Source organism: Oryctolagus cuniculus, chromosome 1 (assembly GCF_964237555.1).
Source record: "Oryctolagus cuniculus chromosome 1, mOryCun1.1, whole genome shotgun sequence".
Taxonomy (NCBI): Eukaryota; Metazoa; Chordata; class Mammalia; order Lagomorpha; family Leporidae; genus Oryctolagus; species Oryctolagus cuniculus.
Window position 1 is genome coordinate 76,974,014 of NC_091432.1, and position 17,333 is coordinate 76,991,346.

At 38.7% G+C, this 17,333-nt stretch overlaps 1 protein-coding gene across 5 annotated transcripts in view; it reads left to right on the forward strand.

Annotated features, from left to right (window-relative positions):
• Positions 1-17,333, forward strand: part of CCDC83 (coiled-coil domain containing 83) — a 68,666-nt gene that overhangs the window by 12,870 nt on the left and 38,463 nt on the right. For all 5 annotated transcript variants that reach the window (XM_008263084.3, XM_002708468.5, XM_070076436.1 and 2 more), the window contains exons 3-4: positions 3,296-3,380; positions 15,432-15,594. In XM_008263084.3, the coding sequence (XP_008261306.1) occupies positions 3,296-3,380; positions 15,432-15,594 (248 nt within the window). The remainder of the gene's footprint in view (positions 1-3,295; positions 3,381-15,431; positions 15,595-17,333) is intronic.

The following is a 17,333-nucleotide window of genomic DNA, read 5'->3' on the forward strand; positions in this document are numbered from 1 at the left end:
TCCCAATAGTTAATTTTGGCTTTGACTGCCTGTGCTTCTGGGGTCTTTTCCAAGAAGTCTTTGCTGGTACCTATATTTTGCAGGGTTTCTCCAAAGCTCTCTAATAATTTGATGGTGTTGGGTCGTATATTTAAGTCTTTAATCCATGTTGAGTGAATTTTTGTGTAAGGTGTAAGCTAGGGGTCTTGCTTCATGATTCTGCACGTGGAAATCCAATTTTCCCAGCACCATTTATTGAATAGACTGTCCTTACTCCAGGGATTGGTTTTGGATCCTTGATCAAATATAAGTTGGCTGTAGAAAAGCCATCTCTTCTTGAGACCTGAGAAGGTTTAGGTGGATCCAGAGAGACCCAGGATCCTGTTACACCTGCAATTACCATAAGCTCCACAAGGGGGCCCGTGAAACCGCCAGAACATTTAGGACATCCCTTTGGGACCTGCTGATACTCACAGCAAAATGAACACAAGACAAGGCCCTGGGCTGTTTGGTCCTAAATGTTGTAATGGAAGGGGTGATAAGCTTAAGTGTGGGGTAGCCAGATGCAGCAAATAAAAATAGATGACCAATTTAATTTTAATTTCAAATAGATGATATTTTCAGTATGAGTTTGCCCCTGTGCAATGTCTGGGGTTAGGGCTGGATGTGATGCCCAGTCTCATCATTGCTTGCTCAGTCATCACCGAGGAAGGCTCTCCACAGCAGCCAGGGAGTCAATCTTTTAATGAGCTCATCCAAAAACTCAGCCACAGCCAGTGGAGACTGCATTTGCCTGCTCCACTTGTGCAGATATAGTATTGCCAAATTTGTAATTGCAGAAATTATGTGAATAATTTGCACATGTTTCCACAGGCTCTTTTTAGATACTTTTCATTTGTAATATTTTATTCTTATAGTTAAAAATGGAAAGTAGAGAAGGCACGCCTTCAAAATTTTTGCACATCTAAGCTTTACGTAAGAGGTAAAGGATGATTTTTACTTACATGGAGACTTATCTTTACTGTTGTGTGGAGCCCAACCTATTTATAGTCAACCCTTCCATTCCCTCTACTCATATCCTGTTAATTCCTCTAAGGCATTTATCACAATGTGTAAACAATGTGTATGTGTTTGTTTCCTTATCATCTACTAAAATATAGTCTTGAGGACAAGGATCACAAAGATCTTGTTCAAAACTATTTCTGTAATGACTAAAACAATACTGGGCACCTGATGGCAGCTCATTAAATCTATGTCATGTGTATGACTGCAGGAAATAAATATTGGTCAATTTAAACTGCAGAATTTTGCAGCTGAAAATGAACCATAGAGCTCATCTCTTTCAATCTTCTTATTTATAAGAGGAATAATCCAAGGCCTAAATATGTCAAGTGTCCTTAGGCACTTAGTGGAAAACAAGGACTAAAATCCAAGTTTCATAGTAAACAAAAAGAGCTTTTTTTTGCCATTAAAGGATTTGCTTCCTTATTTTGTTTTTTGCTTTTTTATCATTTTTTATTATAAGGAAGATGCCTATTTCTCTCTACCAAGTATACTCATACAATGTCACAAATATAAATGATATTTTTGTGGAAGGGCTGAGTGTGTAAGACTCAGTTGCAATTTCTGAGTGCTTAATTATGCTAGAAACATTCACATATGGTTTCTTATTTTAATCCTCACAATGTTATATGGAGCTGAGTATTGTTGTCTCCATCTAACAGCTTGGAAATTTAGGCTCAGAAAACTGTGTAGTTTCGGGTAGGTAAGAAGTGGTGAGGACAAGATTTAAAAGCTGAGTGTTCCTTTCTTTAGCCACTCCACTTTTACTACACTACAGTGGTGCTATATTTCTGATTTTGTTTTTCTTTATTGAAGTAAGCAGTTTAGGTGGGCCTATTTCTGTTGCCTTATTTGATCCCAGACTTAGTTATAAAACTCACTAAGTAATAGCAATATAGAGATATACTAACACTTCAAATAGCTATTGAATAAACTATACAAAAGTCTTTCTGCTCTTTTCTTTTTAAGATGTATGTATGTATGTATGTATGTATGTATTTGAAAGGCAGAATGGCAGAGAGAGAGAGAGAGAGAGAGAGAGAGAGGAAGAGACAGGAAAGAGAGATTTTCCATCCATTGGTTCACTCCCCAAATGTCTGTAACAGCCAGGGCTGGGCCAGGCTGAAGTCAGGAGCCTGGAATGCCATCTAGGTCTCCTTTGTAGGTCACAGGAACCCAAACACCTAGATCATCATCAGCTGACTCCAAGGTACATTAGCAAGAAGCTGGATCAGAAGTTCAGAATAGCCAGGACTCCAACCAGGCACCCTGACATGGCATCCAAAGGGGTCGCTTTTTTTTTTTTTTTTTTTTTTTTTTTTGACAGGCGGAGTGGACAGTGAGAGAGACACAGAGAGACAGAGAAAAAGGTCATCCTTTTGCCATTGGTTCACCCTCCAATGGCCGCCGCGGTCGGGCGCACCACGCTGATCCGATGGCAGGAGCCAGGTACTTCTCCTGGTCTCCCATGGGGTGCAGGGCCCAAGTACTTGGGCCATCCTCCACTGCACTCCCTAGCCACAGCAGAGAGCTGGCCTGGAAGAGGTGCCCCTCTCCGGCGCCCCGACCAGGACTAGAACCCCGTGTGCCGGCGCCGCAAGGTGGAGGATTAGCCTAGTGAGCCGCGGCGCCAGCCAGCTGAAGGGGTCGCTTAACCCAATGCACCAGAACACTACCCCTTCCTCCTCTTTTCTGTCTGTCATATCTAAGAGATACTCGCCAACTACTTGTTAGGTTTTAAGAAATACATTTGTGTCAGGATAGAAGCTTTTAGTATTCACAGAAGAAATGGTACACTAATGAACGTGAACGTATGTCTAAATTAGCTTAGTGTCTTAACAAGGTGTACTTGCCCTTTGTAACACCTCTATTTTATTTGTCATTTATGTCTGAGTGTTTTTAGAATTCTAGAAAACATGTCTTCTCTGTGCCCTTTCCTAGGTTTCCTTTAAGCCGAATTATTTATAAAATATTAGAAAATATAAAAATTACATCAGCGAAATGTGAAGAGATTGGCTTCTTTTTTCAATAAAGAGAAAAAAATAACTTTGAAGTTACTTTCCCAAAGTATACTTTAGTGAGTCAAACAGATTCAGGGGCACAAAATCATTTAAAAAAAATTTTTATCTCTAAAAAGTTTTTATCATATATTTAACAATTTATTTGGATTCAGATAATTTAGTGTAATTTTAAAATTTTGTCCCATTGATCTTTCCTTTGATAATACTTTTAACACATCTTTGTTTATTCTTAGTTGTCAAATAAAGGAAAATGCAGTAGAGCGCTTCATGTTTCAAATAAAAAAGCTTAGGGAAAAGAACCAAAAGTATCACGAGAGAGTAAGTATAAAATTTAAAATTTGTCATTATTAAATATTTATACACATGTTTTAAAAGTTTGTAAGGTATGATAAAACATGCTTTAGGAAATTATCTTCTTTAAAGCTTAAATTGAGTGCCTTGCAATTCATTTAAGTTTCTTTGTACATGCGAGGCATTAAGTATAATGTCAATGTATACTCAAACCAAAGTATAATTAAGTATAATGTCAATGGAAGTCAGATTGAATTATATTATTTAGAACACGAGGGCCGGCGCCGCGGCTCAATAGGCTAATTCTCCACCTGCGGCGCCGGCACATCGGGTTCTAGTCCCGGTCGGGGCACTGGATTCTGTCCCAGTTACCCCTCTTCCAGGCCAGCTCTCTACTGTGGCCCAGGAAGGCAGTGGAGGATGGCCCAAGTGCTTGGGCCCTGCACCCCGTGGGAGACCAGGAGAAGCACTTGGCTCCAGGCTTCAGATCAGCGTCGTGCACCGGCCGCAGCCCACCAGCCGCAGTGGCCATTGGAGGGTGAACCAACAGAAAAGGAAGACCTTTCTCTCTGTCTCTCTCTCTCTCACTGTCCACTCTGCCTGTCAAAAAAAAAAAAAAGAGAGAGAGAGAGAGAGAAAGAGAGAGAAAACTGAATCTTACATTCATAATTTTAAAGCATCTATCTTTTGACTTCTTAATTTAATCAAAGTATAACCCATTAGTTCTCTACTTTTATTCTCTGTATCTGTTTTCTTTTAGATTTTCAGAGAGTATGCATTCATAAATGCCACTTGAAAAAGTACAATCTTAGTTGGTAAAATGACTAATTGGCTATGTAAGATGATATGCTGCTTTTATAAAATCCAATTTAAATGAATGTCAAAGGGGTGCTACATAAGACCATCAGAACTAAGCATCTGCAGAAACACTTGCAAGCTTTGGAAGCAGCAAATGAACATTAACACAGTTTTTATCCCTCAGGGCATCTCACAAACAAGCAGATATTGTGGGTGTCCCCATTAGCACACTGATTTTATATAGACCCTAAAACTTCCACAGTTAACTATTTTACTTGCGGTTTGTCTAAAAAGACTTTGTCTATGCATTTCAATGGAATCTGGACTCAGAGACCTGAGCTTGCACCCTAAGTGTACAACTTTCTTTTGCCATTTTGTCCAAAATTTATATAAGCTTCCATTTCCCATAAAATTGGGATTCTTGTCTTTCCCATAGGGCTAATTTGTTCATTCATTCAGCAAATATTTATTGGACGAAAAAGCTGTTAGTGATTTAACTGTGACCCTGACACTGTCATGATTCTCAGGGACCAGCCACTTGTAATAGGGACTAAAACAGAAACTGGGGTCTGTGGGTAACAGTAGAAAGGAGATGTCTGCTTGGATGCAGGCCCTATGTGATGAGATTCAGAGCACAAAAGAGTAGTAAGCTGCCATCAAGGAACCAATGCACATCCTCCATGTTCAACAGATTAGGACTTGGTTGTGAAAAGCACAGATCAGGTCTGAGTTACTTTCTCTCTTGGTCCATCATTTGGAACCAAAAATAGTTAAAAGTTCTTGTTTCCATGAGGATTAACTCAAGAATGAGACAGACCTATGTCTGTGCCTTAATGAACCCACCAGTGATGATCATAGACAGATTCCAGCTGCAACTGCATGTATCTGAACAGCAACCATTTCTTTCCATTTACGCTGCTTCTGCCCTAGTTTAACCTACCATTGTTTCTGAGCCATCCTTTCCCTCTCCAGTGTGTTTTCCACATGACAAGAATTGCCCTTTGGTTACTCGAAAACTTTCAGTGTTTGACAGTTTTCAGTGGCTTTTAACTGGACATAAATCAAAGTCTCTAATCCTCACCAATGTCTTCAGGATCCTGCCAAAGTTGACATCTGCTCATCTCTTCAACCTTCTCCCCAGCTATTACACCCTTTACTTACTACCAGTTCTTTTAAAATTTGCAAAACCAATGCTTTCCTCTTGGCTACTTCCTTTTCATGCCCCCTACTAGGCTGAAATCTTGTGTAAAAATAATTCTCCATTATTAAGTTGAAAGCTCTTTAGGCAGCAGCAATCAAATCTACTTATCTTTGTTTCTCTAGAAGAGCCCAGCATTAGTAGGTGTTCTGTGAACATTTGTTGACTTGATTCACACTAACACAGTGAAAGGACAAATTAAAAAAAAAAAAAAAAAAGAAAGAAAGAAAAAAAAAAGATGGTTTATTTGAAAGGCAGAGTGACAGACAGGGAAAGATATTCCACCTGATGTTTCACTCCTCAAATGCCTGCAATAACCAGGTCTAAAGCCTGACTAAAGCCAGGGGCCAGGAATTCCATCCTGGACTCCCATGTGGGTGATAGAGTCTCAAGTACTTGGGCCATGTTTACTGCCTTCACACGTACATTAGTAGGAGGCTGGATTGGAAGTAGAGCATACAGGACTCAAACCAACACTCTGATATAGGATGCCAACATTGCAATCAGCAACTTAATTCACTGTGCCACAATGCCAGCCCTGGACATGTAATTTTTTACAAATAACAATAACATATGCCTGAAAATAATAGTGATTGTGTCAGACATTTGATCTAGGGCCAGGCATTGTGGGGCAACATGATAAGCCTCTGCTTGCAATGTCTGCATTCCGTATCAGAGTGCAGGCTCAAATTCTGGCTACTCCCTTCTAATGTGGCTGAGAAGCAGCAGATAATGCCTCAAATACCTGAGTTCCTGTCGCTCACATGAGAGACCCAGATGGAGTTCCAGATTCTTGGCTTCAGCCTGGTCCAGGCTCAGCTGTTGTGGCTATTTGAGGAGTGAGCCAAAGAATGAAAAATATTCCATCTCTTTCTTTCTCTCTATCTTTTTCCTTCTCTATTTCTCTCATTCTGCTTTTCAAGTGAATAAGTTAAAAAAATTTATGTAGAAGGACTGGTTTCATTTTGAGAAATATTTTTAAAATTTTGTTTATTTACATAAGGTGAACTAATTTCATATATAGAGATTTCAGAGTATAATGATACTTTCCACCATTGTTCCAAGTATGGAAAGTAAATGGAAAATGTCTTTGTACCTATTTCTTCATGAATTATATGTGGTGGTTTTTAAATTATCTCTGTCTTTGGAAATTTTTTGCCTATATGTTATGATGATAAATATCTTTGAGCTGGAATTGAATTTAGAAGCCATTGTTGCCTTACTAAAATTAAGTAACATAAGTAAAACAAGATATTTTTATTTAACATTCAAAACATTCTTGCTAGAGGAATTTTCCACTTCTACAAAAATAAGTGGAAAAGTCCATATTTGGAAAAAAAAAGTATTAGCAGTGTAATAGTCTGGCAAGTGATATTTCCATTGGTATTATTCAAGTTTCTACAGATATTTCATTTTAAAATAACATGTCAAGTCAAAGTAATTCAACTTCTTTATAAGCAAACAAAACATGAATCTATTTCATTCAAGAAAATGGAATATCTTAGAATTGATTAAAGAGTAATAAATTGCTTTTTTCAGTTACTAATTTGATTGGCCCTCTGGTTTTTAATTAAACTTTTTATTTTGAGGTACTTATAAATATGCAGTTGTGAGAAGTACTACACAGAGAGAGATCCTGTGTACTCATTACTTAGGTTGCTGTAACATATTTAAAAACAATAACACAATACCTCAAATAGAGTACTGATAAAATTAACATTGATAGTTGAGAGACAGAAAATTTCCATCACCACAAGCATTGCTCATGACCTTATCTTAATTAATTATACCTGTGAAGATGGTTTTCAATAGTGTCACATTCTAAGGTTCTGAGTTGACATGGATTTGGGGGCAATATTAATATTTAATATGGGGCATATATGTTTACAATTATTATATTATTGATGGTTTCACACTTTTATTCTTATATAATATTCTTTTTAGTCTCTAGTAACAATTATTTTCTTAGTCTATTTTGTCTTATGTTAGTATAGCCAGTCACTCCAGATCTCTTTGGGTTCCTGTTTGCAGTAGGCATGTTTTTTCTATCCTTTTACTCTTGGCCTATTTGTTTCTTTGAGTTGAAAGTATGTTTAATATAAGGTATATAGTTGGGTCATTTTTAAAAGTCCATTGTGCTAACCTCTGCCTTTTAATGACCATGTATAACCATTTTCATTGAGTGTAATTATTATAAGGAAAATTTGTATCTGACATTTTTGCTATTTTGCTTTCTGTGTCTCATGTTCCTCTCTCCTTCCATTACTGCCTTGTTCTATATTAAATGTTTTCTTGTGTTCTGTTTTAACTCTCTGTTGTTTCTTTTATTATATTTTCTAAGTTATTTCCTTAGTGGTTGTCCTAGGGATTCCAGTTAACAAGTTAACTTATAACAATCTATAAGATTGTTCAGAATAATGCTATATTTATTTTTATTTGAAAAGCAGAAAGAGAGAGAGAGAGATCTTCTGCCCACTGGTTCATTCCCCAAATGCCCACAACAGCTACGAGCTGGTACTGAAACCCAGGGACGCCAATAGGAGATACAAGCATCCCAAATGGCATCTTAACTGCTATGCCAAACTGCAGCCTTACCAACTTAATTTTTTTTTATCTTTTATTTAATGAATATAAATTTCCAAAGTACGACTCATGGGTTACAATGGCTTTCCGCCCCATACCGTCCCTCCCACCCACAACCCTCCCCTTTCCCACTCCCTCTCCCCTTCCATTCACATCAAGATTCATTTTCGATTATCTTAATATACAGAAGATCAGCTTAGGATACCTTAAGTAAGGATTTCAACAGTTTGTTCCCACACAGGAACATAAAGTGAAAAATAATAGATGATTTTTTTTTAAATGATGATGAAATCAGATCAGACCTATTGTCATGTTTAATCCCAGTGAGAGTCAAGTTGGGAATTGATAATTTCTTTTTTTTTTTTTTTTTACAGAAGATCAGTTTAGTGTACATTAAGTAAAGATTTCAATCGTTTGCACCCCCATAGAAACACAAGTGAAATATACTGTTTGAGTACTCGTTATAGCATTAAGCCTCAGTGTACAGCACATTAAGGACAGAGATCCTACATGAGGAGTAAGTGCACAGTGACTCCTGTTGTTGACTTTACAAATTGACACTCCTGTTTATGGCATCAATAATCTCCCTATGCACCAGTCATGAGTTTCCAAGGCTATGGAAGCCCCTTGAGTTCTCCGACTCTTATCTTGTTTAGACAAGGTCATAGTCAAAGTGGAGGTTCTCTCCTCCCTTCAGAGAAAGGCACCTCCCTCTTTGAAGACCTGTTCTTTCCACTGGGATCTCACTCACAGAGATCTTTTTGCCAGAGTGTCTTGGCTTTCCATGCCTGAAATACTCTCGTGGGCTTTTCAGCCAGATCCGAGTGCCTTTAGGGCTGATTCTGAGGCCAGAGTGCTATTTAGGACATCCGCCATTCTATGAGTCTGCTGAGTATCTCACTTCCCATGTTGGATCACTCTCCCCTTTATTTATTCTATCGGTTAGTGTTAGCAGGTACTAGACTTGTTTATGTGCTCCCTTTGACTCTTAGTCCTTTCATTATGATCAATTGTGAACTGAAATTGATCACTTGGAATAGTGAGATGGCATTGGCACATGCCACCTTGATGGGATTGAATTGGAATCCCCTGGTATGTTTCCAACTCTACCAATTGGGGCAAGTCAGCCCGAGCATGCCCCAAATTATACATCTCTTCCCTCTCTTATTCCCACTTTTATGTTTAACAGGGATCACATTTCAGTTAATTTTCAACACTTAAGAATAACTGTGTGATAATTACAGAATTAAACCAGTCATATTAAGTAGAACAGACAAAATACTATGAGGGATAATGTATTAAGTTGTCCATTAGCAGTCAGGGCTATGCTGATCAAGTCACCATTTCTCATAATGTCCATTTCACTTCAGGAGGTTTCCTTTTTGGTGTTCAGTCAGTTGTCACCGATCAGGGAGAACATATGGTATTTGTCCCTTTGGGACTGGCTTACTTCACTCAGCATGATGTGTTCCAGATTCCTCCATTTTGTTGCAAATGACTGGATTTCGTTGTTTCTTACTGCGGTATAGTATTCTAAAGAATACATATCCCATAATTTCTTTATCCAGTCTACTGTTGATGGGCATTTAGGTTGGTTCCAGGTCTTGGCTATTGTGAATTGAGCTGCAATAAACATTAGGGTGCAGACCGCTTTTTTGTTTATCAATTTAAACTCCTTTGGGTAAATTCCAAGGAGTGGGATGGCTGGGTCGAACGGTAGGGTTATATTCAGGTTTCTGAGGAATCTCCAGACTGATTTCCATAGTGGCTTGACCAGTTTGCATTCCCACCAACAGTGGGTTAGTGTCCCTTTTTCCCCACATCCTCGCCAGCATCTGTTGTTGGTAGATTTCTGTATGTGAGCCATTCTAACCGGGGTGAGGTGAAACCTCATTGTGGTTTTGATTTGCATTTCCCTGATTGCTAGTGACCTTGAACATTTTTTCATGTGCCTGTTGGCCATTTGGATTTCCTCTTTTGAAAAATGTCTATTGAAGTCCTTGGCCCATCTCTTAAGTGGGTTGTTGGTTTTGTTTTTGTGGAGTTTCTTGATCTCTTTGTAGATTCTGGTTATTAACCCTTTATCTGTTGCATAGTTTGCAAATATTTTTTCCCATTCTGTCGGTTGTCTCTTCACTCTCCTGACTGTTTCTTTTGCAGTACAGAAACTTCTCAATTTGATGCAATCCCAATAGTTAATTTTGGCTTTGACTGTCTGTGCCTCCCGGGTCTTTTCCAGAAATTCTTTGCCTGTGCCAATATCTTGAAGGGTTTCTCCAATGTTCTCTAATAACTTAATGGTGTCAGGACGTAGATTTAGGTCTTTAATCCACGTTGAGTGGATTTTTGTGTAAGGTGTAAGGTAGGGGTCTTGCTTCATGCTTCTGCACGTGGAAATCCAGTTTTCCCAGCACCATTTATTGAATAGACTGTCCTTGCTCCAGGAATTAGTTTTAGATCCTTGATCAAATATAAGTTGGCTGTAGATGTTTGGATTGATTTCTGGTGTTTCAATTCTGTTCCATTGGTCTATCCATCTGTTTCTGTACCAGTACCATGCTGTTTTGATAACAACTGCCCTGTAGTATGTCCTGAAGTCTGGTATTGTGATGCCTCCGGCTTTGTTTTTGTTGTACAAGATTGCTTTAGCTATTCGAGGTCTCTTGTGCCTCCATATGAATTTCAGCATCATTTTTTCTAGATCTGCGAAGAATGTCTTTGGTATCTTGATTGGGATTGCATTGAATCTATAAATTGCTTTTGGGAGAATGGACATTTTGATGATGTTGATTCTTCCAATCCATGAGCATGGAAGATTTTTCCATTTTTTGGTATCCTCTTCTATTTCTTTCTTTAAGGTTTTGTAATTTTCATCGTAGAGATCTTTAACGTCCTTGGTTAAGTTTATTCCAAGGTATTTGATTGTTTTTGTAGCTATTGTGAATGGGATTGATCTTAGCAGTTCTTTCTCAATCATGGCATTACTTGTGTATACAAAGGCTGTTGATTTTTGTGCATTGATTTTATATCCTGCCACTTTGCCAAACTCCTCTATGAGTTCCAATAGTCTCTTAGTAGAGTTCTTTGGATCCTCTAAGTACAGAATCATATCGTCTGCAAAGAGGGATAGTTTGACTTCTTCCTTATTGATTTGTATTCCTTTGATTTCTTTTTCTTGTCTGATGGCTCTGGCTAAAACTTCCAGAACTATGTTAAATAGCAGTGGTGAGAGTGGGCATCCCTGCCTGGTGCCAGATTTCAGTGGAAATGCTTCCAACTTTTCCCCATTCAATAGGATGCTGGCTGTGGGTTTTTTATAAATTGCTTTGATTATATTGAGGAATGTTCCTTCTATACCCAATTTGCTTAGAGTTTTCATCATGAAAGGGTGTTGAATTTTATCAAATGCTTTCTCTGCATCAATTGAGATAACCATATGGTTTTTCTTCTGCAGTCTGTTAATGTGGTGAATCACATTGATTGATTTGCGAATGTTGAACCATCCCTGCATACCAGGGATGAATCCCACTTGGTCTGGGTGGATGATTTTCCTGATGTGTTGTTGTATTCTATTTGCCAGAATTTTATTGAGGATTTTTGCATCTATGTTCATCAGGGATATTGGTCTGTAATTTTCTTTCAGTGCTGCATCTTTCTCTGGCTTAGGGATTAAGGTGATGCTGGCTTCATAGAAAGAATTTGGGAGGATTCCCTCTTCTTCGATTGTTCTGAATAGTTTGAGAAGAAATGGGATTAGTTCTTCTTTAAATGTCTGGTAGAATTCAGCAGTGAATCCATCTGGTCCTGGGCTTTTCTTTGTTGGGAGGGCCTTTATTACTGTTTCAATTTCTGTTTCAGTTATGGGTCTATTTAGGTTTTCGATGTCTTCCTGGTTCAATTTAGGTAGGTTGCATGTGTCCAGGAATCTATCCATTTCTGATAGGTTTTCCTGTTTGCTGGCATACAGGTCCTTGTAGTAATTTCTGATGATTCTTTTTATTTCTGTGGTGTCTGTTGTTACGTTTCCTTTTTCATCTCTGATTTTATTGATTTGGGTCTTTTCTCTTCTTTTTTTTAGTTAGTTGGGCCAATGGGGTGTCAATTTTGTTTATTTTTTCAAAAAACCAGCTTCTCGCTTGGCTGATTTTTTGTAATGTTTTTTTGGATTCAATCCTGTTAATTTCTTCTCTGGTTTTAATTATTTCTCTTCTCCTACTAGATTTGGGTTTGGTTTGCTGCAGTTTTTCTAGGTCCTTGAGGTGCGCTGAAAGCTCATTTATTTGGTACCTTTCCAATTTCTTGATATAGGCACCTATTGCTATAAATTTGCCTCTCAATACTGCTTTTGCTGTATCCCATAAGTTTTGATATGTTGTGTTGTTGTCTTCATTTACTTCCAGAAAGTTTTTGATTTCTCTTTTGATTTCTTGAATGACCCAGTGTTCATTCAGGAGCATGTTGTTCAGTCTCCATGTGTTTGCATACTTTCTGGGGTTTCCTGAGTTGCTAATTTCTATCTTCATCCCGCTGTGGTCTGAGAAGCTGCATGGTATGATTCTAATTCTTTTAAATTTGCTGAGACTTGCTTTATGGCCTAGTATGTGATCAATCCTAGAGAAGGTTCCATGCGCTGCTGAGAAGAATGTGAAGTCTGTAGATGTAGGGTTGAAAGTTCTGTAGATATCTGTTAGATCCATTTGGGCAATAGTGTCAATTAAATCTGCTGTTTCCTTGTTGATCTTCTGTCCGGATGATCTGTCTATTTCTGAGAGTGGAGTATTGAAGTCCCCCAGTACTATTGTATTGGAATCTAAATCTCCCTTTAAGTCCCTTAACATATCTTTTAAATAGACTGGTGCCCTGTAATTAGGTGCATATACATTTATAATAGTTACATCTTCCTGTTGAATTGAACCCTTAATCATTATATAGTGTCCCTCTTTGTCTCTCTTAACAGTTTTTGTATTAAAGTTTATTTTGTCTGATATTAATATGGCTATACCTGCTTTTTTTTGGTTTCTGTTGGCATGGAATATCTTTTTCCAACCTTTCACTTTCAGTCTGCATGCCTCTTTGTTAGAGAGATGTGTTTCTTGTAGGCAACAAATAGTTGGGTTGTGTTCTGTGAGCCAGTCAGCCAAACGGTGTCTTTTAACTGAAGAATTCAGACCATTAATGTTCAATGTGACAATTGATACGTAGTGACTTTGCCCTGCCATTTTCCCGGAAATATTTTCTCGTATATGCTTTGAGCTTCCCATGCTCTTTTACTGGTAGGTGTTCTTCCTTTCCCTTCTTTCATATTGATGGCCGTGTTTCTGTGTTTCTGAGTGTAGCACATCTTTAAGTATCTTTTGCAGGGCTGGACGAGTGGCGACAAATTCTTTCAATTTCTGTTTGCTATGAAAGGTCTTTATTTCACCTTCATTCACAAATGAGAGCTTGGCAGGATATAATATTCTGGGCTGGCAATTTTTCTCTTAGCACCTGTGCTATGTCTCGCCATTCCCTCCTAGCTTGTAGGGTTTCTGATGAGAAGTCAGCTGTGAGTCTGATTGGAGATCCTCTGAGAGTAATCTGACGTTTCTCTCTTGCACATTTTAGCATCTTTTCTTTATGTTTCACTGTGGTAAGTTTAATTACCACGTGTCGTGGTGAGGATCTCTTTTGGTCATGTTTATTGGGGGTTCTATGAGTTTCCTGTACTAGGATATCTCTGTCCTTCTCCAAACCTGGAAAGTTCTCTGCTAGTATCTCACTAAAAAGGCCTTCCAATCCTTTCTCTCTCTCCATGCCTTCAGGAACTCCTAGAACTCGAATGTTGGTTTTTTTAATAGTATCCTGTAGATTCCCAACAATATTTTTTAGGTTTCTAATTTCCTCTTCTTTTCTTTGGTTTGACTGTATGTTTTCCTGTGCTCTATCTTCTAAGTCCGATATTCTCTCTTCTGCTTCACCCATTCTGTTTTTAAGGCTTTCTAATGTGTTTGTCATTTGATCTATTGAGCTCTTCATTTCATTTTGATTTCTCTTGACTATTACACTTTCCTGTTCTACTAGTTTCTGAGTTTCATTTTGACTCTTCCTTAAAATTTCATTTTCACGAGAGAGATTTTCAATCTTGTCCATTAAGGATTTCTGTAGTTCAAGGATTTGCTTTTGAAAACTTCTAAATGTTCTTATCATAAATTTTTTGAAATCCGTATCTTGCATTTCTTCTATCTCATCATCTTCATACTCTTGGCTTGGGGTGTTTTGCTTATTTGGAGGCATCATAGTGTCATCGTTGATCTTGCTCCCTCTATTTCTGTGTTTGTTACTCGGCATAGTTAATTCTTCTTGCGTCACTGTGCGTTTTTTTTTTTTCTTTTTTTTTTTTTTTATACTGTGTCCGTGTTAAGTGGACTGCCTGCTGTTGGAGGAGCCTTGGAGGCTTGAGATGGGTGCGGCCTGAGAGCTCTGCCTGGTTCTTCCTTGTTAAGGGTGTGCAAAGGTCCCAACTTAATTTTAATAATGTACAAAAACTTTGTTCAGTTTCCTTGATCCTCATTGGGTTGTTATTTTTTATCTAAAATACATCTTCATACGGTATGTTCCCATAAACATAAATTGATAATCACAGCTTTATGCAGTTGTCTTTTAAATCAGATGGAGGGAAAAGGAATTACCAAAGAACGAATTATTCTTTAGTTTAGAAACATGGATGGGATACCCACAAAAGTAACCTAGTCCATATTTCAAATGGGAAGTTTTTGAATGGTGAGTAACCATAACCAAACAGTAGAGAATTAGGGTCATTTGTGAAAAAAAGCAAGACCGAATGTAAGTTCTACAAAAGCAGTACTTTTTTTTTTTCCCCCCACAGGCAGAGTGGACAGTGAGAGAGAGAGAGACAGAGAGAAAGGTCTTCCTTTGCTGTTGGTTCACCCTCCAATAGCCGCTGCAGCCAGCGCACTGTGGCCGGCTCACCGCGCTGATCCAAAGCCAGGAGCCAAGTGCTTCACCTGGTCTCCCATGGGGTGCAGGGCCCAAATACTTGGGCCATCCTCCACTGCACTCCCTGGCCACAGCAGAGAGCTGGCCTGGAAGAGGGGCAACCACAAAAGCAGTACTTTTAAAAATTGTTTCATTCCTAGTGCCCAGAACACTACCTGGCCAGTGGTAGATGACTACACGAATAATGTATGTTAGAGAAGAACAGTGTTGGTGTAAAAGATTGAAAAAAATTTATCTCCAAGCTTTAACTTCAATGTTCATTGATCTGGTGTTATGATGATGGATTGTACTTTAATAACACAATTTTTAAAGTGTAACATTGTGTTCAATGTTACTGTGTTGATAGGCTTAGCTTTATTTGACTATTCCATGGTCCATAAGCTCTTAGAAATATTATTGTATAATTTATTTCATTGAATGTTTCTTTCTCACTTTGCAAGCCTCAATATGTGGATATAAACAGTTCGGCAGACGTTGTTAACTGCTGCTGATTGTCGTGACAGAACCGACACTTGAAGGATGAACAGATCTGGCACATACGGAACCTACTCAAGGAGCTGAGTGAAGAGAAATCAGACATATTACCTGCTGTGTCAAGGGAGGATGTTGAAGAAGCGATGAAAGAAAAATGGAAGTTTGAAAGAGACCAGGAAAAAAACTTGAAAGGTGATTTAGGAACTTAGAAAATTATCATAAAGTTGTATCAGAATTTACTAATGCGTTTGTCTTCCAATATATTCAAAATGCTACGAGTGTATTTTGAGTGACATCATTACCACCACAGCCAAAAACACATGTTGGTAAAAGGGCAGGGGAGGGAAAATAACCAAGTATTTAGAAACCGAGCGAGGAGGAGGAATAAGGGCAGTGATCACAAAGGTAGAATCCACTAACTCTGAATGCTAGATGGGTTCCTGTTAAGTGCTGTTCTCAGCTTCTCCTCACAGCAGGGACTTGTTCTTTCTTTTTGAGAAATTCTATTGTTTGGTGGTATCATTGGCTTTAGCCTCGGTGTAGATTTAGGAATGATAAGGTAAACATAACCAAAAACATCCTCTCTCCCCACTATCTAAGGGAGCTAAGAACACCATGATTTAGATGTTAGAAAGGATTAGAGTTGGGAAAGAGGAAGTTTGTAGGCTATGGGGAGAAATGATGCTAGGTATGGGTGATGAAAGCCAGGATACACGCTTGCTGCAAGGTTAGGAAATAGAATCCTGGGAGTAACTCGTGTGTAGTTTTGATGTGTTCATGGTTTATAACTATTCCTCAATCCCAAACTTGTTGCTAGGATTTCTAAGCCACTTCTGTCAGAATTTCTGTCAATACCATGTCTGCTAGGAAGCTGGAAAACAGGAGAAACAATTGAGCACTGTCAGGAAGCAGTACCAGAAGCTAAGAGCCAAAACAAGGGATGAGATTTTCCTGAATTTCTCCAGATGTTTCAATTACCTACTTACCTGGGGCACTTTGCACACAACAGGCCCATTACTCATTAGATAGTTTTCATTTTGAGTGAAATAGTTTCCAAGATCATATATTGGGAGAAAACTTCATTTTCAGAAATTTCTAAAATTGTTCCCATAACCCTCCCCCTGCCCAACTCTCTCTATTAGCAACCGTTATGTCGCTAGATGAGAGATGGTGCATTTTGCAGGACTCCTCTCAGAGAGTTACGCTGTGTTTGGAAGGAATACTTTAATTAGTCCCTTGAGAAGGGAGTGAGACCCCAAAAGCTGCCCAAGTATGCTCACTAAACTGCCTTCTCAGGGGAGTGGTCCCAGTTAGTTGAGGTATGCCTGTTTATGGTTTGGGCTGAGCAGAGGATGTATGTGTCATACAGGACTGGGGCCAAGTGAGATGACTGAGCACAGTAAAGGAGGGCTGGGCATGCATGTGATGGTCCAAGAAAGAAAGAGTCCTACAGGCACCAAGAATCAAAGAGAAAATGAGAGGACAGATGTGTCAAGGAAGAATTTCTTAGACATTATGTACCAGGGAGTCCCTTGCAACTCTCTTTGGTGCGGAGCAGAAATGGCTATTTCACACAACAGCTTATTGCAGTCCAGATTCTCAGGCCCCACCTAGACCTACCAAATCTGACTGCATTTTGACAAGATGTCAGGAGATTCCTATGCACATTAAGGTCTAGGAAGTACAACTGCAACCCCTTTCTTTCAACTTTTAGATAGCACTCTTATAATTGCAAAGATAAAATCCAAATCAGATTGGCCTAAGCATAAAGGGGATAATAATTTTCCCACATAACCAAGCCGCAGAAGGGTTGGATACTGCTGACCTGATCCAGCCCTCACATGTTGTTAGATTTCACCATTCAAAAAAAATCTTTGCGTGTGTGTGCACTCCCACACATGCTCATGCATACCCATGTTACTAGAAAGCAA